Source organism: Sus scrofa, chromosome 5 (genome assembly GCF_054392235.1).
Source record: "Sus scrofa isolate SSC_HxYL_T2T_F1_AM1 chromosome 5, Sscrofa_HxYL_maternal_Yorkshire_Landrace_v2.0, whole genome shotgun sequence".
Taxonomy (NCBI): Eukaryota; Metazoa; Chordata; class Mammalia; order Artiodactyla; family Suidae; genus Sus; species Sus scrofa.
The window spans coordinates 78,168,448-78,195,647 of record NC_139387.1 but is presented as its reverse complement, the minus strand read 5'-3'; the positions used below and the strand labels follow the sequence as shown (position 1 = coordinate 78,195,647).

At 36.4% G+C, this 27,200-nt stretch overlaps 2 protein-coding genes across 3 annotated transcripts in view; one reads left to right on the top strand and one right to left on the bottom strand.

Annotated features, from left to right (window-relative positions):
- REDIC1 (regulator of DNA class I crossover intermediates 1) overlaps positions 1-18,239 on the bottom strand; it is an 85,610-nt gene extending 67,371 nt beyond the window's left edge. The window contains exons 1-2 of the mRNA XM_084957210.1: positions 18,095-18,239; positions 2,723-2,762 (exon numbers count right to left, since the gene is read on the bottom strand). Of these exons, the coding sequence (XP_084813336.1) occupies positions 2,723-2,762; positions 18,095-18,117 (63 nt within the window). The 5' untranslated portion in view covers positions 18,118-18,239. The remainder of the gene's footprint in view (positions 1-2,722; positions 2,763-18,094) is intronic.
- Positions 18,240-23,288: 5,049 nt separating this feature from the next.
- ABCD2 (ATP binding cassette subfamily D member 2) overlaps positions 23,289-27,200 on the top strand; it is a 58,361-nt gene continuing 54,449 nt past the window's right edge. Inside the window, exons 1-2 of one of the 2 annotated variants that reach the window (XM_021092531.2) lie at positions 23,289-24,443; positions 25,173-25,353. In XM_021092531.2, coding sequence (XP_020948190.1) covers positions 23,508-24,443; positions 25,173-25,353 — 1,117 coding nt within the window. In that variant the 5' untranslated portion in view covers positions 23,289-23,507. Of the gene's footprint in view, positions 24,444-25,172; positions 25,354-25,392; positions 25,559-27,200 lie in introns of those variants that run through there. The other variant, XM_085025174.1, reaches the window with a different exon arrangement.

Genomic DNA, 27,200 nt, shown 5'->3' with positions numbered 1-27,200 from the left:
CACAGCTCACAGCAACACCAGATCCTTAACCCACTGAGCAAGGCCAGGGATCGAACCCGCAATCTAATGGTTCCTAGTCGAATTCATTTCTGCTGGGCCACAAAGGGAATTCCAAGAAAATAATACATTTTAAACTTGAAAACAGCCATTTCAAAGAAACAGCTAGAGAAAAGAAATGAAATCTGGAGAATCTGTTAAAGTAAGCAAGGGAAGAGCTTTTTTCAAGATGAAGGAATGTGCAGTTCTCCAAATGGAGACTGCACACTTCATGAAGTGTTAAATTGTCTGTATCACATACACACAAATAAAGATGAAGGTAAGAGCTAATTTCAGGAGATGAGGTCATATTATAGTAAGTTGGACTGAAAAATATCCTTAGAATTGAACAACATGAAGTTCAATTTTGACATGGGCAAGAGCTGTACAGTGGCAAGTACTGAGAGGCAAATGGGAGATAAGAGTGAAGGGACATAGTGGAAAAGAGGCAGGATTCAGAGAGAGCTTTTACTTGTTTTAACAGCAAGAGAATTGAGTATGTTTGAATATCAAGGCAAAACCTCCAGAATAGTTGAAGATAAAGGAAAGGGATGAAGTAATTGACACAGTGAAGTCCCTGAGAAAGCAGAGGTAAATGGAATTCAGATCACAGATGGAGAGACCTTCTTTTGACAAGAGGAAACTACTTCCTTAGTTACAGGAGGGAAAGAGAAGATGCGTGAAGATGTAAAATGGTTTATAGAACTAGTGGTGGATATTTGAGATAATTCTCATCTGATAGCTTCTATTTCCTCTGAAAGATGAGACAAGGTCATCTAATGAGTATGAAGGGATAAAGAGTAAGGGCTGGGGAAGAGAGGCTTGAGGAGGCAAAGAAGGTGTGAAATTTTCAAAGAATAGGAAAGTGGCATGACTAGAGATCAACACTTTGGGAAAGAGCCATGAGTCTTTTTTTTCCTTATGAATATTGAAAAGAATAATCCAAATAGAGTTAGATTTTTTAATAGTCTAGGGACAGACTACATTCACAGATTACTTATTCCTGAGTACCTATGTTATTGTTACACACAACTCTAGGCACAGGAGATACAGAATAAATAAAAGTGATAAGATCCCTTTACTCATGAATATACTTTTAAGAGGCGGCTAGGGAAGAGAACAGAATAAACAAGTATATAAGAAAATACTAGACTTTGAAGAGAGTGATAAATAAAAGTACCAAAGAGAGCGTAAATGGAGGTTGAAGAACCATGCTTTAGATATAATGATCAGAGAAAGCCAATCTAAGAGATAATTTAGCTGAGACCCAAATACTGACAAGGCAGACACGCAAATATCTCAGAAGAGTATTCCAGAGAAAGGGAAGAAGAATGGCAGAAAGAAGGTCATGTGCCTGAAATACAATGAACAATAGAGCAAGTAGTGAAAAATAAGGTCAAAGAAGCAGACGGGATGCAGATTCTTCAGGTCCTTTTAGATTATGGTTCAAATAGATTTATTCTAAAAGCAATGAAAAAGCAATTAAGGCTTTTAAGCAGGGAAATGATAGATTCTGGTTTGTACTTTTAAAAAAATCATACTACCCACTGTGTAAAGAATAGAACACGAAAGTAAATTTGAAGCAAAATTTTAAAAATGATAAATCCAATGACATTAAAATTAAGAACTTTCCTTCAAAGATCTTATTAAGAAAGTAAAAATAAAAGCCAAAAAGTACACATATGAACAATGAAGAATTCCTAAATATATAAAGACACAATAAGAAAAGACAAGCAATCCAAATAAAAAAATGAAAAAAATACTTGGTAAAGTACCTCATGAAACAGGAAATCTGAATGAAAAGATAGCCTCATCAGTAATCTAGAAAATACAAGTTAAATTTACAATGAGGTATCATTTCACTGAGTTCACAACTATCCTGCTTTCATCACAATCACTGTCCTACTTTTCCTTAAATTTTACTAACTTTGAACAAATTTTTACTGTTTTGGAAGTTTTTGTAAATGGAATCTCACTGAGTTCTTCGGTGAGTTGCATTTGCTCAACATTATGTGTTTGAGATTCATCTACATTAATAACATGCAGCTGACACATTTTCACTGCTGTACCATTACTTGGGTAGGCCACAGCTTGTTTAACCATTCTATTGTTCATGGACATTTGGGTGCTCCCCTTTCTCTCCCTTGTACTCTGCCCTTCTTCCTCTCTTTCTCCTTCTTTTGTTTGTTTGTTTGTTTGTTTGTTTGCTACTTAAGAACGACAGTGATCCAAACAAGCTTGTACCTATCTCAAAGTACATATCTAGATGTTTCTCTAGGATATACACTGCTCAGTTGCAAGGTATATACATGCTTAACTTTATTATGCAATATATCAATACAATGATTTTTTAAACACTTTTAAAAAGCAGGAGATAGATTATAAGGCCATTATAGTACTCTGGGCAATAAATGATGATTTGAATCAGGGGCTTGAAAGTACAGTTAGTAAGAAGTGATCAGACTTAGGATATATTGGAACTAGAATGACAAGAATCAACAATGATCCTTAACTCTCTGCCAGAGCAAAGTGAGTAGCTAATTAGGCTATCTATAAGGCTGAAGAAGTCTAAAGAAAGATGGCCTTCCAGTTTCACTCAGGTGAATTTTTTAACCTTGGAAAAATGCTTCAGAAGATCACTGTTCTTATGAGGCTAGGAGACACAAAAAATATATTTTTTCTTTACCTTCTGCTTTCTCCTTTCCTGCTTGACCAGAACCCTGGTCCTGAAAAGGGAAATAGGATAAAACATATAATGATTAAAGAAATGATCTCTAAAATGACTGCCAGACTTGGAATCAATATTTAAAAGGGTAGTGATATTTACATTATTTTCTGAAAAGAAATTATGAAAATGTTCTTAAACTATTTATGAATTATTTATAAAGTATATACTGCTTCACAAAATTTTTTCAGAGAGAAAATCCAAGAACTAATAAAAAAGACTCCAGACCAATGATAAATAATTAATCATAAAATAAATCTGTTATAAAAATCAAGATAAGCAGAGAAATCAATGCATTGGAAAGGCTGTATCACTAAAACATTCTCATCTGACAATAATATTCTTGGTCAACACTCTATTTTCTCTACCTTTCCTTGTATTTTAATATTCTACTAAAATCAACACGAAATAAAGTGAAGATCAAAATCTATATGGGATCTAAGTAAATGTTGTTTATTATTAGAGCAACTTCAGTTACATTAATTGTATCAGCTAAGTGTGCCTGAAACCTCACAACTTCTTTAAAAAAAAAAAAAAATAGCTAGTCATTACGGATGTGCTTCAAACCACATGATCTTTGTGCCAAACACTGCAATGAATCCCAGTGATAATGCAGTATTTAACAAATATAAAAGATTGGCTCTATTAATAATAGCAGAACATTTATTAACACTATAAGCATATCTGCACAATACATCTTTTGGATGTATATGGAACTATGGTCTCAAATTCAAGATTTGTGCAAGAATTATAAATAAAACTACAAAATGGATCTTAGCTATATGAGATTATGTAATAATTACACAAAAATAAAACTGCTAAATGATAAATCCATATATCTTGCATCATTCTGGATACTTTGGATACTTTACATGTTTAAACTCATTTAATCTTCATAGCTACTCTGTAAGTTAAGTTCTAATTTTACTGACGAAGAAACTAAGACACAGAGAAGTTAAGAAATTTGCCCGAGATTGCACTGTCAATAAGTTGTACAGTCAGTATTCAAATCCAAGAATTCTACTTTTGAAGTTTTTACCAGTGCATTTTACTGCTCCCCAAGTATGCCAATTGTGAATATACAAAGCGGTATATTTTTCCAAATAATTTTCATAAACTACATAAATAACAGTTACTGAATATCCCCAGACTCTGCTACTTATTAAACTTTTTCTTCAACATATTTCCCAATAGCTATGTCTTACATTGACCGTTTTGAAGTCATTAAACAATAAATACAATCTATTCTGCTCTATGCAGCATCATAAGTGTACTGCTGGCATTCTAACCTTAAAAAAAGAAAAAGTAAATAAATTACATTTTATTAATTCATCAAATGCTAAGACTGGAGGGTACCTTAGAGATTAGTAACTCTCCATCATTTTGAAACTTAAAAAGCTTAGGCACAGAAAGCGAAGTGACTTTTCAAAGTTCAGAAATATAAGTATGGCAGAGGCTGCAATAATACTAAACAATTCAGATTATAAAGAGAAAATAGAAGTATCAACTATATAAGCAGTTCTTACACTATAAAGAATTAGGGACAAGTCAAAGTCTACATACAATCTTCACATATGTATAAAGCAAGTTAATTTATTCTAGGCTGGTTTTCCATTATCCAGGACATTATCTTATGGCTTTCACCAAACTCTATGTACTACATAATCCCCTTTCCTATTTGCCAAAGAAAAAATTAATTAAGAATTCAAGGCCAATTGCTAGATCAACCTACTAATCACTAAACCACAGTGAAAGTGACAAAGGATCCTGATGTATAAATCAAAGATAATTTCTTAAACAGAACATTTTAGACTATTATTGTCAACCAATCCTACTAAGCCATACTCTATGTCTAAATGTTTTATTAAATAGCATTTTCAATTACCTGCACTGAAGAAGAAGTTACATCAGTTAGGATACTTAGTTACAAGAAACAAAAGTATCTTTAGTTAATTTAAACAGAAAATACATTAAGAGGAAATTACGTAGCCAACAGATCTGCCAAGAAGGCTGAGGAAGCTGGTTTCGCAACAGTCAGGAACAAGGAAGTCAAGGCAGCTGTGGCATCACAGTCAAAATTATGCTGTGATTAGTCTCATAAGGACACCACTGCTGGCACTGGCAAACACAGGACACTACTAACTACAGCATTTCTACTCCTGGACAGTGAACACTGCCTCTTCCAGCATCACTGGCATTATTAACCCTGAAAATTCAGTCCTGTTGCAGCTTCTCAACGACCTGCAACTATCCTGTAGGCCTTATTTTAGGACATCACTTATTTCTGATTCTAAGTACAGGACAAGTGCATAAAAGCCTGAGCTTAGACCATACACCCATTCGCTAGCAGTAAAACAGACTGAAACCGGTATTTGTGTTTTCTGTTGGTTTTTTCCATTTTCTGTTGGTTTTTTCCATATTCTATAGGTGGAGGTGAGTTGTGCCTATCATAAAAATTCATAACATGGGGAATATCTCAAATATAGATAAGCAGCTCAGATGCTGGGCTGCCCAAGGGTATAAATGTCCACTAAAGAGAAGCAAATAAAATTAAAATAGTTGATGATCCAAGAGTAACTTTTTATTTGGCTATGTCAGGGATGTATTTGTGTATATGTATTTATGTGTGTGCATGTTGGGAGATATTAATAGTTGCTTCTAATGGTTTTGCTTAAATTAACATTAAAATAAGACAGTAAAGTTGTTTTTTTCCTCCTAAGGTTAACCTAGATGTAAGAGAAAGAAATTTTCTTCTGTTCTTCTAGGTTCTTCTGACTGGTTTAAGAATTAAATTGACATGAGACAGATTAACAGGAGAAAATCAAACAAAAGTTTAATAATATGTATACATGAGAGAGACCCAGGAAATATACAGGAGTAGCTCATTGAAATAGCCACAGTCCTCACCTTAAATACCATCTTAAGCTAAAGGCAAAAGAGGATGTAGGGAGCGGTGGTTTGGGACTTTAAAGGGAAGGAAGGCAATTCACATGGAGATGGAAAAGCAAATGTTTGGAAAATAAATGTTTCCTGGGCCTGCAGAGACAACAGAACACATGCAAATTCTGATCTATAGGCCCTGCCAAGTTTCCCACACCACACCTAACCCATAGTGTTTGCAGATATCTCTGATGATAGCTCTATTTTGGGAACAAGCCCTCTATCTAAATTCATGCAGTTAGGAGGAAGGTCAGTGTTTCTCCCTGAGTCTTTTGGACCTAGAATATTTTCAACTTGAAATAATCTGTATGCCAAAGAGACATTTTGGAGTGGAAAATTTTGCTCTGAGTGGCAATACAGGAGGCTCCTGAGCCTCCTTCTTCCCACGGACACACTCATTGTATAGCTACACATGGAGCATTCCCTCTGAGAGAGATTCAGAAACTAGCTGAGTGACTCTTACACATTAGACAAATGAGAACATACCCACATTATAAATGAGAAGGAAAGGCTGAGACAAACTCTCACCATAAACCCTACTTTAGCACAATGCTCCAACTCCTAGCTTCTCCCTGAGGAGCAAAAGGTTTGGACTCCACATCTACCACCCTAACCCACAGCTAATATCATAGGTGATGGTGAAATGCTGAAAACTTTTCCTCTTAGAAACAAGGGTGCCCACTCTCACCACTTTAGTTCAATATAGTAAGGAAATTCAAGCCAGAGCAATCAGGCAAGAAAAAGAAACAAAAGGCATCCAAAACAGAAAGAAACAAGTAAAATTGTCTTTATTTGCAAATAACATGGTATTATATATAATAAACCCTAAAGACTCAACACAAAACTGCTACCAGTAATAAATTTAGTAATGTTTCAGGATACAATATCAACATACAAAAATCACTTATATTCCTATGCATTAGTAACAATCAGAAAGAGAGGTTATAAAAGAAATTCTATTTATAATAGCAGTAAAAAGAATAAAATACTTAACATTTGTATATTAAAAACTGTAAGACACTGATGAAAGAAACATGCAGATGGTAAAACTAAATGGAAAGATACGCATTAAATCATGCACTAAAATAGTTAATATCATTTAAATATCCATACTACTCAAAGCAATCTGCACGTTCAATGTGATCTCTATCAAAATTCTAGCGACACTTTTTATTAGAACAAACCATCCTAAAATTTGTATGGAACCACAAAAGACCCCAAATAGCCAAGATAATCTTGAGAAAGAAGAACAATGCTAGAGGCATTACACTTCTTGATTTCAAACAATATTACAAAGCTATGGTAATGAAACATTATGGTATTGGCATAAAAACAGACATCCAGAACAATGGAACAGAAATAGAGCCCAGAAATAAAGCTATGTACCTATGGTCAATTAATTTATGACAAAATAATCAAGAATATACAATGAAGAAAGGATATTCTCTTTAATAAATTGTGTTAGGAAAACTGGACAGCCACATGCAAAAGAAAAAAATTAGACTATTTTACACCGTGCGCAAAAATTAAATTAAAATAAATTAAAGACTTATACGTGAATATTACAAAGCCACAGTAATCAAGACTGTGGTACTGGTTCCAAAACAGACATACAGACCAAGGAAACAGAATAGAGAACTCAGAACTAAACCCAGACACCTACAGTCAATTAATCTTTGACAAAGGAGGCAAGAACATAAAATGGGAAAAAGACAGTCTTTTCAGCAAACAGTGCTTGGAAAACTGTACAGCCACATATAAATCAATGAAACTGGAACACACCCTCCACCATGCGCAAAAATAAACTCAAAATGGCTTAAAGACTTAAAAATAAGACAAGACACCATCAAACTCCTAGAAGAAAACATAGTCAAAACATTCTCTGACATCAACCTGACAAATGTTTTCTTAGGTCAGTCTCCAACGGCAACAGAAATAAAAGCAAAAATAAACCAAAGGGACCTAATCAAACTGACAAGCCTTTGCACAGCAAAGGAAACCAAAAAGAAAACAAAAAGACAACCTACAGAATGGGAGAAAATAGTTTCAAAACAATGCAATTAACAAGGGCTTAATCTCTAAAATATACAAACAACTTACACAATTCAACAGCAAAAAAGCCAAGAACCCAATGGAAAAATGGGCAAAAAATGGACAATAGACATTTCTCCAAAGAAGATATACAGATGGTCAACAGGCATATGAAAAAATGCTTAACATCACTGATTATTAGAGAGAAATGCAAATCGAAACTACTATGAGGTACCACCTCACACCAGTCAGAATGGCCATCATCAATAAGTACACAAATAACAAATGCTGGAGAGGGTGTGGAGAAAAGGGAACCCTTGTGCACTGTTGGTAAGAATGTAAATTGGTGGGGAGTTCCCGCCGTGGCGCAGTGGTTAACGAATCCGACTAGGAACCATGAGGTTGCGGGTTCGGTCCCTGCCCTTGCTCAGTGGGTTAACGATCCGGCGTTGCCATGAGCTGTGGTGTAGGTTGCAGACGCGGCTCGGATCCCGCATTGCTGTGGCTCTGGCGTAGGCCGGTGGCTACAGCTCTGATTCGACCCCTAGCCTGGGAACCTCCATATGCCGCGGGAGCGGCCCAAGAAATAGCAACAACAACAACAACAAAAGTCAAAAGACAAAAGACAAAAGACAAAAAAAAAAAAAAAAAAAAAAAAGAATGTAAATTGGTAAAACCACTACGGAAAACAGTTTGGAGGTACCTCAGAAAACAAAATATAGAACTACCATATGACCCAGCAATCCCACTCTTGGACATATATCCAGACCAAACTTTCCTTGAAAAAGACACATGCACCCATATGTTCACTGCAGCACTATTCACAATAACCAAGACATGGAAAAAGTATAAATGTCCATTGACAGAGGAATGGATTAAGAAGATGTTGTATCTGGGGTTCCCATCGTGGCTCAGTGGTTAACGAACCCGACTAAAATCCATGAGGATGTGGGTTCAATCCCTGGCCTCACTCAGTGGGTTAAGGATCCAGCATTGCCATGAGCTGTAGTGTAGGTCGCAGACATTGCTCAGATCTGGCATTGCTGTTGCTGTGGTGTAGGCTGGCAGCTATAGCTCTGATTCAACCCCTAGCCTAGGAACCTCCATATGCCACGGGTGTGTCCCTAAAAAGACAAAAGACAAAAAAAGAAGATATGGTATTTATACACAATGGAATATAAAAACTCAGCCATAAAAAAGAACAAAATAACACCATTTGCAGCAACATGGATGGAACTAGAGACTTTCACACTAAGTGAAGTGAGTCAGAAAGGGAAAGACAAATACCATAGGATATCACTTATACCTGGAATCTAATATTCAGCACAAATGAAACTTTCCACAGAAAAGAAACTCATGGACTTGGAGAATAGACGTAGGATTGCCAAGGGAGAGGGGGAGAGGGAGGGAGTGAGATGGACTAGGAATCTGGAGTTAATGGATGCAAACTATTGCATTTGAAGTACATAAGCAATGAGATGCTGCTATATAGCACTGGACACTATATCTAGTCACTTACGATGGAGCATGATGGAGGATAATGTGAGAAAAATAATGTATATTTTTTTGTGTGTGACTGGGTCACTTGGCTGTACAGTAGAAAACTGACAGAACACTGTAAACCAACTACAATGGAAAAAATAAAAATCATTAAAAAAAAAAAAAAAGATTTGTACTTGAGACCTGAAACCATAAGACCCACAGGAGAAAAGAGAGAAAAAAAACTCCTTGATATTGGCCTTAGCAATAATTTTTTGGATATGGCACCCAAAGTGTGAGGAATAAAAGCAAAAATCAGTAAGTGGGACTATAGCAAATTAGAGAGCTTCTGCACAGTGAAGGAAGCCACCAACAAAACGAAAAGCCAACTTATGGAATGGGAAGAAATATTTGCAAATATTATTATCTCATAAGGTGTCAATATCCAAAATAAAAAAAAATTAAAAATGGAAAATGGACCTAGACATTTTTCCAAAGAAGACAGACAAATGGCCAACAGGTACATGAAAAGGTGCTAAGATCACTATCATCAGGAAAATGCAAATCAAAACCATAATGATTTATCACCTCACATCAGGTTGGATGATCTTTATCAAAAAGAAAAAAGATAACAAACGCTGGGGAGGATGTGGAGACAAAGGAACCCTTGTGTGCTCTTTGCTGGAATGTAAATTGGTCCGGCGACTATGGAAAACAATGTGGAGTTTCCTCAAGAAATTAAAAATAGAACTACTGTATGATCCAGAAATACTGGATACTATATACGGCAATACTAGGTATGTATCCAAAGAGAAATCAGTTACCTCAAAGAGATAATCACATATCCACAGCAGCATTACTCACTCTAGCCAAGATATAAAAACAATCTAAGTGATTCTAAGAGATCATCAATGAATGAATGGACCAAGAAAATGTGGTGTATATGTGTGTGTATACACACACACACACACACACACACAGGAACGTCATTCAGCCTTTAAAAATAATGAAATCATGTCATTTGCAATAACATGTGTGAACCTGGAGGGCATTATCATAAGTTAAACAAACCAAAGACAAATACAACATGGTATTATTTTCATGTGGAATCTAAAAAAAGGCAAACTAATAGAAACAGAGAATAGAAAAGTAGTTGCTCGAAGGTGGGGAAAATAGGAAAAGATCTGTAAAAGGGTACAGATTTTCTGTTACAAGACAAGTAAGGTCCGAGGAGCTAATGTACACCATGGTAACTATAATCGGTAACACTGTATTGCATAATTGAAATCTGCTAAGAGAGGAGAACTTAAAAGTTCTCATCAAAAGAAAAAAAAAGAAAGAGAGAAAGAAAGAGAAAAAAGAAATCTGTGAGGTGATGGATGTAGTAATTAACTTGATGAGAGAAATAATTTCACAATGTACACATATATCAAATCATGCATTACATGTTAAATATCTTATATTTTATTGTCAATTATACCTCAATAAAGCTAGAGAAAAATTAAGTAAAGTAGGAGAGATTGGAGAACAAAACCCCTAAATAATGGTGGAAACTAGATAAAATTTTGTATCTGACAAAAAGAAAAACATCCGCAAAATTAAAATGGCTTGCTATATATTAAATGTGAATCCCCTGAAGTCATTTGCTACTTTGACTACTGCAATATTAAATCTGTACTTAACTACTATAATTATATTTTAAAGAGTCTCCTTGATTTTATGCAAATGTTCTCCAATACATTTTACTACAATGGTAAATAAGCACAATAAAACACAGCACTGATTATTACTCAGGGACATGACTTCCACAGCCTGTCCATAACTTAGTTATCAACCTTGTTTTCCATTCCTCCACTTCATGTATGCCAACGCCCACCAAACTAAAATACATACTTCTCTTCAAAAATTTCAGTACCTTCAAGACCCCATTCAAATGCCAGTTTCTTCATGAAAGTTATATCCACTTTATAAAAATTGAGTTTTTCTAATTTTGTCTTGAAATTGTAACTATCAGAGAATTGGGAGTGGGGAGGTAGAATTGAGCCTCATCTTTTAAACAATTACAATTTATTCTGGAAAACGGATTTTTAAAGACATGTTGATTGTAACCATCTCTTTCAATAAAAGTTTGAATTAACAATATTAGTTGCCATCATGCCTACATACTAAAAAGAAGTAGGTCGTAACCTCTTCATAAAACACTATAGGCTACCAATTCCAGGAAGCAGGAATGTAGATTTTTTTTGTTACATTACTTTTTGTTAAGAAAAAAGAATAAAGTAAAATAGAGAGGTGTAAAGAGGTTAATTAAGGAAGGAAGGAAAGGAAGGGAAAAGAAGTAAGGGAGGGAGTGGGGTGGGGCAAAGAGAGATAGAAAGAAAATCATACAGACTACAGAAATGTTTCAGGGCATTCTGCCCTTGCTATTCTTTCTAGTAAGGGAAGATTTAAAAGAAAATGTTAAATACTTTATTTTTTTTAAAAAGACATGAAGGCAATAAGGTTATCCAATAATTATCAAAAACAACAGTAACACATTTTACATGAAGTATGCAGGAGATAATTAAATCTACATTAGGGAATAAAACTGTGGGTGTCACATGCCTTAACTGTCAGTCTTTAATTGTTCTTTTTCATTTATTTTATTTTGTTTTGTTTTTTAGTTTGCTGCTTAGTTTACTTTTTAGTGGCATGATGCCACAAAAAAGAAACTGTTTCCAGATTGTTAAAATCTTATAATAATATCTTAAGTGTGATTAAAAATGAAAATGTAAAAAATTAACAGGGCAATAATTAACAAAATAATATTTTTGGCTTGTGTACACTGAAATATTAACCTAAAACATCATAATCTAGCATCGTTAGCTAGCAGACTTATTAAAATTCAGGGCAGTAACTAGCCTAGAAAAAGTACTTACATGGACTTTCCACAAAACTAAAACAGGTCTAGCTGATGTGTTAGGAATAGTAATGATATATGCTAGAATGTTATAGCTTTAAATAAATTTTTCTCTTATGTGTATGAATTAGAAAAGGCACAGTGTTATGAAAAAAGCTGGCAAGTCAATAGGCAGAAATCCATCTAATACTCAGAATACAGAACCTAATTAAAATAAGTTCTTAGAGACTGAATTCTTACAGTACTTTCGCACAGAAAACAATGCATCACATTATCAGAACATAATGATAAACATGAGCAGCCATCTCTTAAGCCACACAGAAGAGATTTTAGAATGTGAATAAGCCAACATAGGTATTCACGCTGTTTTTAAAATTTTATTTTCAATAATTATAATTCACTAAAACCTTCAAAAGTTGGACTTTTTACTCCATGTAGAGAATACTTTGAAGACAGCCAACATTTTGTTTTTGAACAAAATTTTTGTTCAAAATAATATGACATTTTTAAACAAAATGTCATAAGAATTTGAGGACTTGCTTCAATAAGACTGTAGGATACAAAGATTAATTTATAAAGTAATTCCTCAAGAGCTCAAATGTTTGTGAATTCAATTCATAAAAAGCGGCAAAGAAAGAAAGCTTATAATGACACACAGAAGTGTTCTTTTTGTATTCAACATTAGCATTGGCTCAAAAATCATAATTCAGTTACATTAACTGTGCATGTATAAACTTTGAAATTTTGACAAGTACAGCTTCTGTTTGGTAAAATATGAAACTTCTTTGGATGCAGCTATGAAATATATGTAAACCATAACCAATTCCAGCTATGTCCTGGCTGCATAGGTTACATATTTAATAGGAACCCTGTTTTACCCACCAAATTTGTATTCATATTATCATCTCAGATTACTTCACTTACACCTAAACTAAAACGTCCCACGTTTCCTATTGACCCCAACCCCAGACACAGTAAGAATACAAACCTCTCAGACTTTGGCATGCAATGGTACAACTAGCTGGTACAACAAGGGGTCAGCAGGGACAGCAGCATTAAATACTTCTCCCACCCCATCAAGCAAGTTAATTGTCTCTAGTTACTTATGTACTAACACACTATTTTTATTAGCAAGTGCTCCTTTCACACTGTCTTAAAAGGAGTTATGAGTTATTTTCCATCTGGAAAGTGTCGGGCCTGGATTATCATTGGATGTCTTCAGATTCAACCACATGTAACAGTGAGAACTCTCTTCACTCAATGCAAACATGGCTCTCCCACTAATTAAGACCATGACAAAGGATTAAAAAAGAAAAAGAAAAAAAAAAAGGATGTTCACTGAATTTATCTGGGCTCATTTTAACAGAACTATTAATAGTTCTTTATATTTAGTTAAAAAAAACAAACTCTAGATTTCCTGCTCTGGCTCAGCGGTAATGAACCCAACTAGTTCATGAGGATGCAGGTTCAATCCGTGGCTTTGCTTGATGGGTTAAGGATCTGGCATTGCTGTGGCTATTGTGTAGGCCGGCAGCTGCAGCTCTAATACCTAGCCTGGGGAATTCCATATGCTACAGGTATGGCCCTAAAAAGCAAAAAACAAAATAAACAAACAAACCTCCAATACAAATGGGCATGCCACTAGGACCACAGGCATAAACCATGACTGTCCCAAGCACCTGAGATAATGTTCGAAGTACATTTAAGTATTATCTCCATTTAACAGATGAAGAAAGAGATGCATAGAAACAGAGGCTAATTTACTGGAAAGAAAATTTACTGAAAGCTTAACTTTCAGAGCATTTCACTTGAATATTCCCCTTCCAAACTCTGTACATAATTTTGTAGTCACAGTTTTGTATTCTTTTTCCTTCCATAAAGAGGGTTCATCACAACCTGGATCTGTCCTTGTACAGAAAGGTTTAATAATTAACCCAAATTGCATAGCCCATGATACCTATAAAGGAATTAGCACTTGTGTTGCTTTGATTTGGAGAATATATAATCATGCCAGAAAATAAAAAAAAAAAAATAGTATTGGTTTGTTTTTCTTTTCAAGCAGAATCCTAACTGGTATCACTCTCTTGAAGTCTTTCCCTGCTATTCTCCAACATAAGCACCACTAACACCACAGACAGTCGGAAAATACCACTTTCATTGTTTTACTTCCGAATCTGAATGACTCTTCAATAACAGACATAACAGATCAAATTTCGACTTCTCAGTCTGTCTTTCAACCTTACCAATCAAATAGACACCTACATATGTTTTAAAATATTTAAGCATATAATCTTATCTTCAATTACTTATGTGTATTTTCTTTGTTTTTTTCATTTATCCTTGTTTCTGATTTGCCAAACCCTATCTAAAACTATCCTATTGTCTACTATAGTTCACAGTATCAATTTTTAAAATCATATTTTGGCCTCTGATCATAAACATTTCCAAACTTAACTACATATAATATTCCCCCTCCCCCAATAAACTATAAACTGCTCAGAGAGAGACTAAATTTTAGTTATTTTGTACCCTCACATGGCATAGCACTTGATGTATAGCATTCAATAAAAGTTTTACACAGGTGAATATTTTAGGCCTACACTTACAAATGCCTCTCCCTCATTTAAATTTAAACAAGATTTGCCTATGTCTTTCTTACGACACTGATTGCATTCTTCTAAGTTATAAAAATGCAATCTCTAATATCACAGATAATCCTTTTTCCTAAATTTGTTCCATTGAAGAAGCCCAAATTAAAATAACAAAAGAATTTACACATGACTTGATAAAAATTAAGAAATAAAAAGTTGATCTCATTCCAAATAGCATACTGTGGCCCAAAGACTGTCTATATCTTTATTTTCTCCTCTTTCCTATCACCTTCATGTCTGAGGTAGCTATGAATTTGGTGTAACAAGTCACTAAACAATCAACAAGAAAAATAAAAGAGAATCCTCCAAATTTAAAAAAAATCAGTGTTATACCTATCTTCTCTCAATTTACATCTTAACCTGACTAGGAAAATACAGAGTCTCAGTGGTGACTTTAAAAAGTACAAAACAAAAATTAAGACTTCTAGGTCAGTGATTCCCAGGCAAGCAAAAAAAAAAAACTTTTTTAATTGGTAAAACTGACAAATTATTGGTATTTAAATTTTGACAAGAAAGGACTCAAAAGGGAAGGAGCACTTTAAAAACAAGAATACAATTTTAGAGCAGTCCATTAAACTGAAAAACCTGACTTGATCACTGATTAACAAGTTTCAGGGACAGTAGATTAGGAAGTACTATCATGGGTGTGTAAATTAGTTTCAGCTTAGATCAAATATCTTTATCCAAAATGAAACCTTGTTTGAAATGAAATTTTATGACATCTTGCAAAGATGTCCATAGACCATAACACTAAAGCCCAACCAAGGAAGAAATTTAAAAAAGAAAATAAAGGAAACTTCTTTCCTAGCCCTTTTCCCTCACCAAAGAAAAGACATTTGGAGTTCCCATTGTGGCTCAGTGGTTAACAAATCCAACTAGGAACCATGAGGTTGCAGGTTTGATCCCCGGCCTTGCTGAGTGGGTTAAGGATCTGCGTTGCCATGAACTGTGGTGTAGGTCGCAGACGCGGCTCGGATCCTGTGTTGCTGTGGCCCTGGCGTAGGCCGGCAGCTATGGCTCTGATTAGACCCCTAGCCTGGGAACCTCCATATGCCACGGGAGTGGCCCTGGAAAAGACCAAAAAAAAAAAAGACATTTTATGTTTAACTAGTAGAGTCCCTAAACTGAAGAAGAGCAAAAAGTCAAATGCCAAGTTTGTTTCATGCCACGAAAAACTATAAAGACCCCTGCAATTATGAAGAAGCTCCTATCAAATGATTCTGCAATTAAACTTAATATACATCAGGTTCCTACAATAGATAAGAACACTCTGCTTCAATTAAATGTAGACAATCAGGTTGCTATGACCAAAACCTGAATTTGCTATAGCCTGCTTCATTCATTCCCTTGACAATATACAAAGCCCCTTATTAAATGTTTTCTTGTCTTAATGCAGACCTACTTGCTAGCTGCCAAACAATCCTTTCGAGTTCTTTAATACCTCCCCCCACCATGCATCTAAGAAGTCATTAAAAATTAGGTCTCCAATTTGATCAATTATTTATTTCACCTCCTTTCCTACTTTTTAGAACCTGTATTTCATTGCTTCTCCGTGGTGTTTATTCTCTGGAGTACTGCTATCTTTTAAGGGCTAACATAATTTCCTGTTTCTTGGCTCTTTAAATATCCACAGCCCTTTATTTATCCACATGCCACTTTTACAGTATTATTTCTACATAGCACAGAGTAGTGGTTAAGCAGATTGTTCTTAATTTGTAATTCTGCCCCTGATTAGCTAGGTGACCTTGGGCAAGTCACTAATGTTATTAACAGCTGCCCCATCAGTAAAATGGGGATAACATTTGTATATTCCTCATAGGGTTCTTGTTTATCGTAAATGTGCTAACATACAAAAAGCACTTCAAACAGTGCTTGTTATATATTAAGTGCTATTTAACTATCTAACAGTCATTTACCTGATTCTAATCTCACCATTCTACTGTATATTCTTTTTGTGGGCCAAAATTATATTTTTCTTTTTTGAATCCTAACAATATCCTATACAGGCAAGCATGTAAAAATGTATTTGTTGAATACTCAGTGTTGAATGTTTTGAGGGAGTGTCATCTTTGCTCAGTGGTTTCTTAAGCCCCCTGCTACCTAATACCTCCAGGTACAGCACTACCTCACTTTGACAAACAATCCTTGAAATTCACAAACAATCCTTGAAATTCACATAATGCTTTTACATCCTCCCAGTAGCAACTAAAATATTACTGCTTGAATAACCAGAAGCTTGAAATATATAACAGAGTAAGACTAATGCCTACATTTTCATACTTAAAATGTAATAGATTAAATGCTTGAGCATTTGTAAAATGACTTCATATCACATTTAATATCTGCATTTTAAAGAACAAAAATCAACTAAACTTTGTGAAGCCTGTAAATGAAGTATGATGCTAGCCGGGGATAATTCAGATAAATTTCTAAAATACAATGCTAACATATTCTTCAACAGAACAAATACACCTAAAATTACTGGGCATAGTTAAAATATTTGGTGAACATAAAAGCTGTCTTTCCTCTTATAAAACTCATTAGAATTAAAATGTGTTATATTCTAACCATATGCCACTCTCCCGGGTCTACTCATGACAAAAATTGTATTTAACCATTTGTATTTTCAATCAAAACAAATACCTTCATCAAGGAATTTGATTAAATGGAATTACAGGCCCACATGATTTCCACACTAGTGGACCTCCAGGTCAAGAGCAATGAATAACTTATATAAACTGAACTGTCAACATATTACGTTCTATGTGATTACCCCTAAATACAAAATAAATTGTAAATTATGTTAGTGAAATAAAAATTGTTTATTTTACCTCCCTTTAAAACAAACTATATTGTATTTTCATAGTTGATACTGCCCCATCCCCATCAATGGATTTAAGGGCAGCAAGGAATGACCTTTTCCATAATATTTTGCAAATTCATGCTAAGATTATATACCAAACCATAAGAAATCCCTCCCAAGAAAGAGGGGCAGGGTGGGAAGAAAGGAAAAGAGGGCTCAGGTGCTCAGAGGCCTCATCAGAGGAGGTTGTGGGATACAGGGTGAGAAGAACCTCACCCAGAACAGCCGCATACCTGAGGCCTTTGGAAGCATAATAGGGAGAAGATGGATTGCTCCTGGTTTAAGATTAGAAACATGGGAAAAGGGTCTCCCGTTTTAGATAACGGCTAAAAGATCCACTCCTGGCAAATTCTTTCCAGCTAAGACTCTACAATCCCCTCCTGGGCCTAATTTGAAAAGAGGTGCCACTATGGGAACGAATGTCCGGGAATTTAAGAGCTATAGTCTCAAGCTCCAATTGCACAACTCACCGGGACCCCCCGACCCAATTCATTTTCCCAAAATTTTAGAGCAGGAAGGCGGTGGGGGTCCGACCGCTGGTGCCCAATCGTCTCTGTCTTGCGGCGCGACTGGTTCCCAAGGCTCCGCAGGCTCCTTTTCCGCCCAGCCCCCCTCCCGACAGCCTCTGCGGCTTGGGGTCGACGCCTTCCGGGCCTCCCAACAGCCTCTGCGGCTTGGGGGTTGGCGCTGGCCGTGCCTCCCAATAGCCCTTGCGGCTCCTGTGGAGACCCTTGTACTGACAGTGCCGCAGCTGAAGCTGTTGGGAAATAATCAGCCCGCCTCAAGGAGGAAGAACAACAGTTTTAACCACTCAAGCAAGGGAAACCTAAGTAAATGAAGTATTGGCCTGTGGCCACAGGGTTAGTGTTTCAAACCACCTACATCATAATTTTATTTAGTTCTGTATGGATCTCAGCTTTTTTTTTTTTTCCCAGGTCAAAGACCAGACTTGGTGGAGAAAAAGCAAGGACAAGGTTATAGATCCATAATCCTAAAAATAATATTTCTCTTCCACTTACCATTCTTTATCCAATTCCTTTAATATATTTCACATGCAGTTTTCATATTCCGTATACAGTTGTTTATCAGAAACATTGCACTATAGTAACTTCTGTAACATTTAGTTAGTTTTTGAAAGAGTTTGATCAAAACTTCATTTAGCGTAAAGGCCCAAAGGTACTGAAAGAAAAAAATCTCAAAACAAAAATTGGATTTCGCTGTTCATTTCTGTTATGTTTGCATGTCCTTACAAAACGTTTATTTTACAGACGGTTGTATGATATTTTGGTTACAAACTAGAACTCTCCTATGCCAAACAAATGCACAAAGTACTTTTTTTTTTTTTTCAATTGTCATGATTGTTTTCCATTTTTTAACCTGGGGGAGCATCTCATAATTTCGAATATAGTGCATTTTCCGTTGTCATTGAGAACTAGTCTCTAAATTAGGATTATGTCCCAGGATAGATATCTTGGTTAGTCTTTTAAATACTGATTTTTATAACAAAAATTCAGTGAAGTACACCTAGCATTGGTTTCAATTAGACCAGCTGCTAAGCAGTTATTTGTAACAGCTGAAAAGTTGACCTAATTTCTCATCTTCAATGTTGTTAAGCTTCACATGAGTAAGACTACCACGGCTGATAGATAACAAGAGTCAAAGAGTGTGTGATTTTAGGGCCAGAGGGCAATTAGGTAATCTCTTGTGTTAAGGAAACATTTCAAGAAAGAAAGCGCAGATAAAATATTACTTAGCATTTATTGAAAAGGAAATCCATCTGTTTTTCTATCATCTCTGCCTTTCCTGAAGGTTTGAGCCTGGTTTCAGACGCTTTGATTAATCCTGACCCATGAGGCAGGGTGGAATGAAGAGTGGGAGTGGAATTTAAGTGGTTAAATTAGGTCTCTTTTTTTTTCTTTTTTTTTTTTTTTTTTTTTTTTTTTTTGTCTTTTTGCTATTTCTTTGGGCCGCTCCCGTGGCATATGGAGATTCCCAAGCTAGGGGTTGAATCGGAGCTGTAGCCACCGGCCTACGCCAGAGCCACAGCAACGCAGGATCCAAGCCGCGTCTGCAACCTATACCACAGCTCACGGCAACGCCGGATCGGTAACCCACTGAGCAAGGGCAGGGACCGAACCCGCAACCTCATGGTTCCTAGTCGGATTCGTTAACCACTGCACCACAACAGGAACTCCAGGTCTCTTTTTTAATGGCTCAGCAACAAGTCAGATCTTATATTGACCTTTCCCCCAGTTCTAGTAACGGCTTCAACCCTCCTTGTACCACATTTCAAGTAGCCAAATTTCTATCTTAACTACTTTATTTACACCTAATCCCTCATTCTAACAAGTCTTTCATGCCAGGCATTAAAGTCTTTTTTCTGTATGCCACCTTCATTATCAGTTGGTAAACTGACCTACCTAAAACTGTGTATTTACACCTCTAGCTTTCTTTGTTTCTAGATTTCCCACTGCCCTGCTCTTCCCTTGATCTTATCCTATGCCAGTGATGGCAAGCCACTTGCCTTGACTTCCAGCTGCTTCCTGACCTATGTATCCCTCTGTGTATTATGTTCTGCCAGCCGAACATCCTCCTTTTACCCTAGTTAAGTTTACCCTTGCCCTCCACATGACCTACAACAGTCAGGAGATGTGACATAAAGAATTAAAATTTATAAAATGTAAGGTAGCCTTGGAGTTCCCGATGCGGCTCAGCAGTAATGAATCTGACTAGCATCCACGAGAACAGAGGTTTGATCCCTGGCCTCGCTCAGTGGGTTAAGGAGCCAGCATTATTGTGAGCTGTGGTACAGGTTGCAGATGCGGCTCAGCTCTGACATTTCTATGGCTTTGGTGTAGGCCAGCAGCCGTAGCTCAGATCTGACCCCTAGCCTGGGAACCTCCATATGCTGTGGGTACAGCCCTAAAAATATAAAATAAAAATATTTTTTAAAAATGTAAGGCAGCCTTATTTCAACATATGAAAAGCATGAAATTAGGAATAAAAAGATTTCGATAATAACTACTATGACAGTATGATCTCTATGTGTGGACTTAGAAAATCTTAATGAGGAGTTCCCGTCGTGGCGTAGTGGTTAACGAATCCGACTAGGAACCATGAGGTTGCGGGTTCGGTCCCTGCCCTTGCTCAGTGGGTTACCGATCCGGCGTTGCCGTGAGCTGTGGTGTAGGTTGCAGACGTGGCTCGGATCCCGCGTTGCTGTGGCTCTGGCGTAGGCCGGTGGCTATGGCTCCGATTCGACCCCTAGCCTGGGAAACCTCCACATGCCGCAGGGGCGGCCCAAGAAATAGCAAAAAAAAAAAAAAAAAAAAAATAGAAAATCTTAATGAATGATAGATTGTACTGTAAATATGGCCAGCTATCAAAGAATCTTGCATGAATTTGCCACTCATATATTAAGTAAATCTGCTGAATTGAATGCAAAGAAGCAAAAAGAGATCTGTGATGATTCTTGGAATTCATATAGTTGTCTGGGAAAGGAGGAGTTTTTCGTTTTGTCTTGTTTTTGTCTTTTGGGGGCTGCATCCAAGGCATATGGAAATTCCCAGGCTAGGGGTAGGTAGAATCAGAACTGCAGCTGCCCGCCTACACCACAACCACAGGCCCAGCAATGCGGTATCTGAGGCCTATGTTTATGCCAATGCTGTGGCAATGCCGGATCCTTAACCCACTGAGAGAGGCCAGGGACCAAACCCACATCCTCATGGATACTAGTTGGGTTCTTAATCCACTGAGGCGCAATGGAAACTCCCGAGTTTTAAAGTTTAAGTATATGTTTACTTTAAAAATTAGGGAGAGGGAGGGTGTGGGAGGGATCAGGAGCTTGGGGTTATCAGATACAACTTGGAATGGATTTACAATGAGATCCTGCTGAGTAGCATTGAGAACTATGTCTAGATACTTATATTGTAACAGAACGGTGGGAAAAAAAATGTATACATGTAAGTGTATCTTGGCCCCCATGCTGTACAGTGGAAAAATAAATACATAAATTAGAAAAAATTGAAAATAGTTCTTTATTCATAGTAAGCAGAAAAATGATGATCATTTAACACCAAGACAGGATTCATGTTCTAGGACAGGGATTGGCAAACCTTGGAAGAGGGCCAAATAGTAAATATTTTGGTCTCTAATTCATCTAATCAATTCTGCCACTGTGGCTTGAAAGCCATAGACAATAAGTTAATAAATGGGTATGGCTATGCTTTGGTAAAACTTTATTATGGATTCAGAAATTAAAATTTCATGTAATTTTCATATGTCACAAAGTATTATTCTTCTGTTGATGTATTTTCAACCATCTTTTAAATGTAAAAAACTGTTTTTAACACACAGGCTATATAAAATTAGGTGGTGGACAAATGGGCCTACTGGTTGGGTTGTAACTTGCCAACCTCTGTTAATTTAACGCATATCTTCCCAGGCTTCCAGTTGCCTAGAAATGTGTAGGGGTGGGGATGGAGAAACAAAAATATTTTTACATATTTTAGAATAACTCATCTTTGCCTAAAAATATGCCCTTTTTAAAAAATATGCAAAATTTTTTCTTAATTGTTTAGCATTAGGGATGTAGAGAATTCTTTCAAAAACACTTTTGATTTTTATCAAAGAACCAACATGGAAATGGGAAGTAGATTATCTCTAAACCTAGACAAAACAAACAAAACAGAAGCTTACGAAAGACAAGAAACTCTTGCAAATGAAGTAGGTTCCTGGAGAAACTATTTCTACCATCTAACTCAACTTTGATTTCCACCCAAATGGTTAACTTTTCTAACATACCTCCAAGTGACAACTTTCTAAAAGACACAAGGGGGTGCTAGAAGTGAAACACTGCTCTTATTTATTTAATAGTCACCTTGTAAATAATCACCAGTGCATCAGATGCATCAGATCTTCATTTGCTAAAAGTAGCAGTTATGGGGCTGGAAGATTTTTTATCATAAGGACAAGTAAACTTTGTTATGGAAGCATAGCAAAGAATTATTATTTATTATACAGAATTTCTCTCTTGTATTTATTTACCAAAAAAAAAAAAAAAAAAAAAAAAAAAAACCTCAATATAGTTTGTCTGATACGTTCTGGGATTTCATGGGAAATCACGGACAGAAAAAAAATTTTTTTTTAATATGGGAAGGGAGAGAATGGAAAACAGATCCAAGTATTTGATAATTTGTTTTTTCTAAAGTCCCTCCCACTGTCACTTTCTTCTCCCTTTCAAATTCATTCCACATACCCTTTTCATATTCATTTTACGTCGATCCTCTGGTTCTTCCTCCCTTACCTTCCCCTTTTTTTCTCCCTCATTCAGCTCCCTTTCTTTTTGCTATGCCCCTCTGGTTTCTACTAAAACCTTCGAGAAGTGATGTATTTTCTGAACTTCTGTAGGTTTTTAAGTGACGCTGAGCATGCTCAGTCGGCAGGGCAGGTTTTGTCACCAGCAGCTGCCCTGATTCGACCTCTCCAAAAATAGACATTTAACTCTCTGAACTGTTTAAGGATGTAATTCGTTTGGCTCTCTTCATTTTCAAGGTTCGAAGGAAAGCCGCAAGGATTCCAAGGGTCCAATCGCCCTCGTAGCCAATGAGGGGCCCAGGAGGGAGGAGCTTGGGGCTGCTTGGTACAGCTTGAGCTTCAGAGGGAATCATTCCCAGTAGGTGCAGTGGAGTCTGAGCTCTGCTGTATCTGTCACGACAGAACAAAATTTTTGAAAAGAAAACAAACGAAAAAAAACACAGAAGAAGAGAAACGCTTCAGACTATGGAACGCTGTAGAAGTTTCTGAAACATTTGCTGGGGATTCTCGTGGAGCATGATCTTTTAAAAACAATTCTTTTTGAAGCCGGTTTGGCTAACTGGGAAAATGATACATATGCTAAATGCAGCAGCTGATCGAGTGAAATGGACCAGATCGAGTGCTGCTAAAAGGGCTGCCTGCCTGGTGGCTGCAGCATATGCTCTGAAAACGTTCTATCCCATCATTGGCAAGCGTTTAAAGCAGTCTGGCCACAGGAAGAAAAAAGAAGCTTACCCGGCAGCAGAGAACAGAGAAATACTGCATTGCACCGAGGCCACTTGTAAAAAACCTTCGCCTGGAGTGAATGCAGATTTTTTCAAACAGCTGCTAGAACTTCGAAAAATTCTCTTTCCAAAACTTGTGACCACTGAAACGGGATGGCTCTGTCTCCACTCCGTAGCTCTAATCTCAAGAACCTTTCTGTCTATCTATGTAGCTGGTTTGGATGGAAAAATCGTGAAAAGTATTGTGGAAAAGAAGCCTCGGACTTTCATCATCAAATTAATCAAGTGGCTTATGATTGCCATCCCTGCCACTTTTGTCAACAGTGCAATAAGGTACCTGGAGGGCAAGTTAGCCTTGGCCTTCAGAACTCGCCTAGTAGACCATGCCTATGAAACCTATTTTACAAATCAGACTTATTATAAAGTGATCAATATGGATGGGAGGCTGGCAAACCCTGACCAGTCTCTTACTGAGGATATTATGATGTTCTCTCAATCTGTGGCTCACTTGTATTCCAATCTGACCAAACCTATTTTAGATGTAATCCTGACCTCTTATACGCTCATCCAGACTGCTACATCCAGAGGAGCAAGCCCAACTGGACCCACACTATTAGCAGGGCTTGTGGTATATGCCACTGCTAAAGTGTTGAAAGCCTGCTCTCCCAAATTTGGTAAATTGGTGGCTGAAGAAGCTCATAGAAAAGGCTATTTGCGGTACGTGCACTCCAGAATTATAGCCAATGTTGAAGAAATTGCCTTTTACAGAGGACATAAGGTAAGAAAGAAATTAAGGTGATGGGTGAAATGTGAGACTCTTCAAGCTGCTACTGCAGAGCTGGATACCATCTGTTGTACTATTGACAGACCCACTCCTTTAGCGTTTGAGAGTCTTATGACGTTTAAACCTGTATTAAAATATATGCTTCATTACCTTTCTAATCAGAAGCTGTTAAAGAATTATATATAGAGTGCAAACTTTTTTCAAGTTTCATGAGAATCAAATTTTCAACACTCTAAAAAAGTCTCTTGAACCTCAGTTATCCAAATGTGCTCAGAATTCTCTCTGTAGAATTTTCTTAAAACTTAAATCCTGACTTAGTAGGTAGTCCTAGAGCACAGAAAAAAATATGTTTAGAAACTTAAGTTTCCATTGAGATGGAAAATTTAGAATGATATTCTTTGTTTCTCAAGAGAAAAAAACATGCTTTCTTATGAAAGACAAGTTTGACAATTTTGCACATCTAATTGAGTTCCTCACTCCTAAGAAGTGTCTTACAAATGGTACGTCCTTTACTTTTAATGTTCAGCACCACATATTGACACAAATAAAAAGGGACAGTGGAATGAAATTTTGTCTATCTTTGAGGGAAAAGCTAAGAATCACAGATAATAGTATACTAAGTAAAACAAAATGATATGTAATTATCTGTAAAGAAAGTCCTCAAATATACATTATTTTTGTAGTTCATATTAGGTTAATTCTTACCTCTTTTTCTCTCTATAGGTAGAAATGAAGCAACTCCAGAAAAGTTACAAAGCTTTAGCAGATCAGATGAACCTCATTTTATCCAAACGTTTGTGGTACATCATGATAGAGCAGTTCTTGATGAAGTATGTTTGGAGCTGCAGTGGACTAATTATGGTGGCTGTACCTATTATTACTGCAACTGGCTTTGCAGATGGTGGTAATGACATTTATGATTAATTTCTAATATATGTTTCAGATTATTTCTTTTGAAGGTACTACTGCTGGTCCTGTGTGAACAAATTGTATAGCCATCATTCTATAGTCATTAATGGTCAGAAACAATGGCAGACTTTGCAACATCCAACAATTAGACCAGCAATATGAAAGAAGGAAAGAAGTGACTCAAAAGATCTAATTCTGAGGTATTTCAGAGATCTCTGATGCAGTGTTTCGGAGTGTTGACCTTGTGCAATTTTAATTGTACTACCTAATAAAAATGATTCTCTAGTTTACATTTAAACTCAACACAAATTAATACCTTCAAAAAGACTATAATAGAAGTTCTCGCCACGTATTACAAATTTCATTTCTGCACTTAGCAAGCATTTGGTCTATAAATATTCTATAACTGCACCTGCCTTGATTTGTGATTTGAATAATTGGTTGACTACATTTGGCAACCAGGAAATTGTTTCAGGGAGTTGCTTCATGCAATGGAACAAGGTCTCCTTTACTTGTAGGTAATATAGATAACCTCCTATGTGGCATGATTTGGTGGTACTGTGGGGATGGGATTATCAAATTGCAGGTGTCTAATTTTACCCTATCACTGTCTCAATGGTTTTTACCAATATTTTTCATTCTTCGGAATAACTAAGAAAGATAAGGGCAAGAAGGACCATATTAAAATGCCGTGTAGTACCTGTGATGGGAGTTGGGTCTTAATTGGCAGGACAGAGGAGAATTAATTAAAGAAGCAGCATTTTCTTCTCTTTCTGCAAAATAAAACATTCCCCATCCTCTTTAAAAATCACTTGACCAAAATCGGTCTTAGTGTTGAAAGAGCAGGACAAAAAGATGGGCTTTGGTGTTCCCGTTGTGGCTCAGTGGTTAACGAATCTGATTAGAAACCATGAGGTTGCGAGTTCGATCCTTGACCTTGCTCAGTGGGTTAAGGATCCCGTGTTGCCATGAGCTGTGGTGTAGGTTGCAGACGCGGCTTGGATCCCATGTTGCTGTGTCTCTGGCGTAGGCCGGCAGCTACAGCTCCTATTCAACCCCTAGCCTGGGAACCTCCATATGCCACGGGGGCAGCCCTAGAAAAAGGCAAAAAGCCAAAAAAAAGAAAAAGAAAAAAAAAGTTGGGCTTTATGGTGACACAGAGCTTTGCTCAACTCTTGGCTTTCCTTCTTTCTTATCTGTATCCTCCTTAGTGATGTTAATTAAACTCAGTTTCCTTATCTGTAAAATGAGAAACAAAAAGGCTACTTCAGAGTGTTGCTGCTGAGGATTTCATAAAATAATAAGTGTACTAGTAGAATAATGTTTATAAAGTATGGAGCATGCTCTTGAGGCTCTTGATACATGGTAACAATTATTACTGAGAAAACAAAAAGCAACACTAAGAAAAATGTCACAGAATTCATACTATTTTATAGTTATTTGGTGTAGAATTAAGGATTAAGAGTTATTTGTTTGAAGTCATCCAATGAAAACAAGTAAAAATTACCATATGCCTGACATTTTTAAAACAGTGCTTCAATGGTTTAACCAATTCTTACAAAAACACTTGTCAAATTTGAGTCATTCTTAACCTAAACTTATTCCTTTTAGTAAATTAGGATTTTTCAACCCCTGGTGATAAGTGCTATAGATTTACCAAATGTACTGTACAACTCAACTGTCTAATAAACTGTCTAATGTAGTCAGGACACTAGGAAAACCGAATTTTATCTGTCAATTTTATGTTTTCAAAATTAAATTTGTTTTAATTACTAAAAAAAGTTTATATTGAAAAAGGCATTGTTAGTGATAGTATTTTTAGACTTAATCTTTTCATAATGA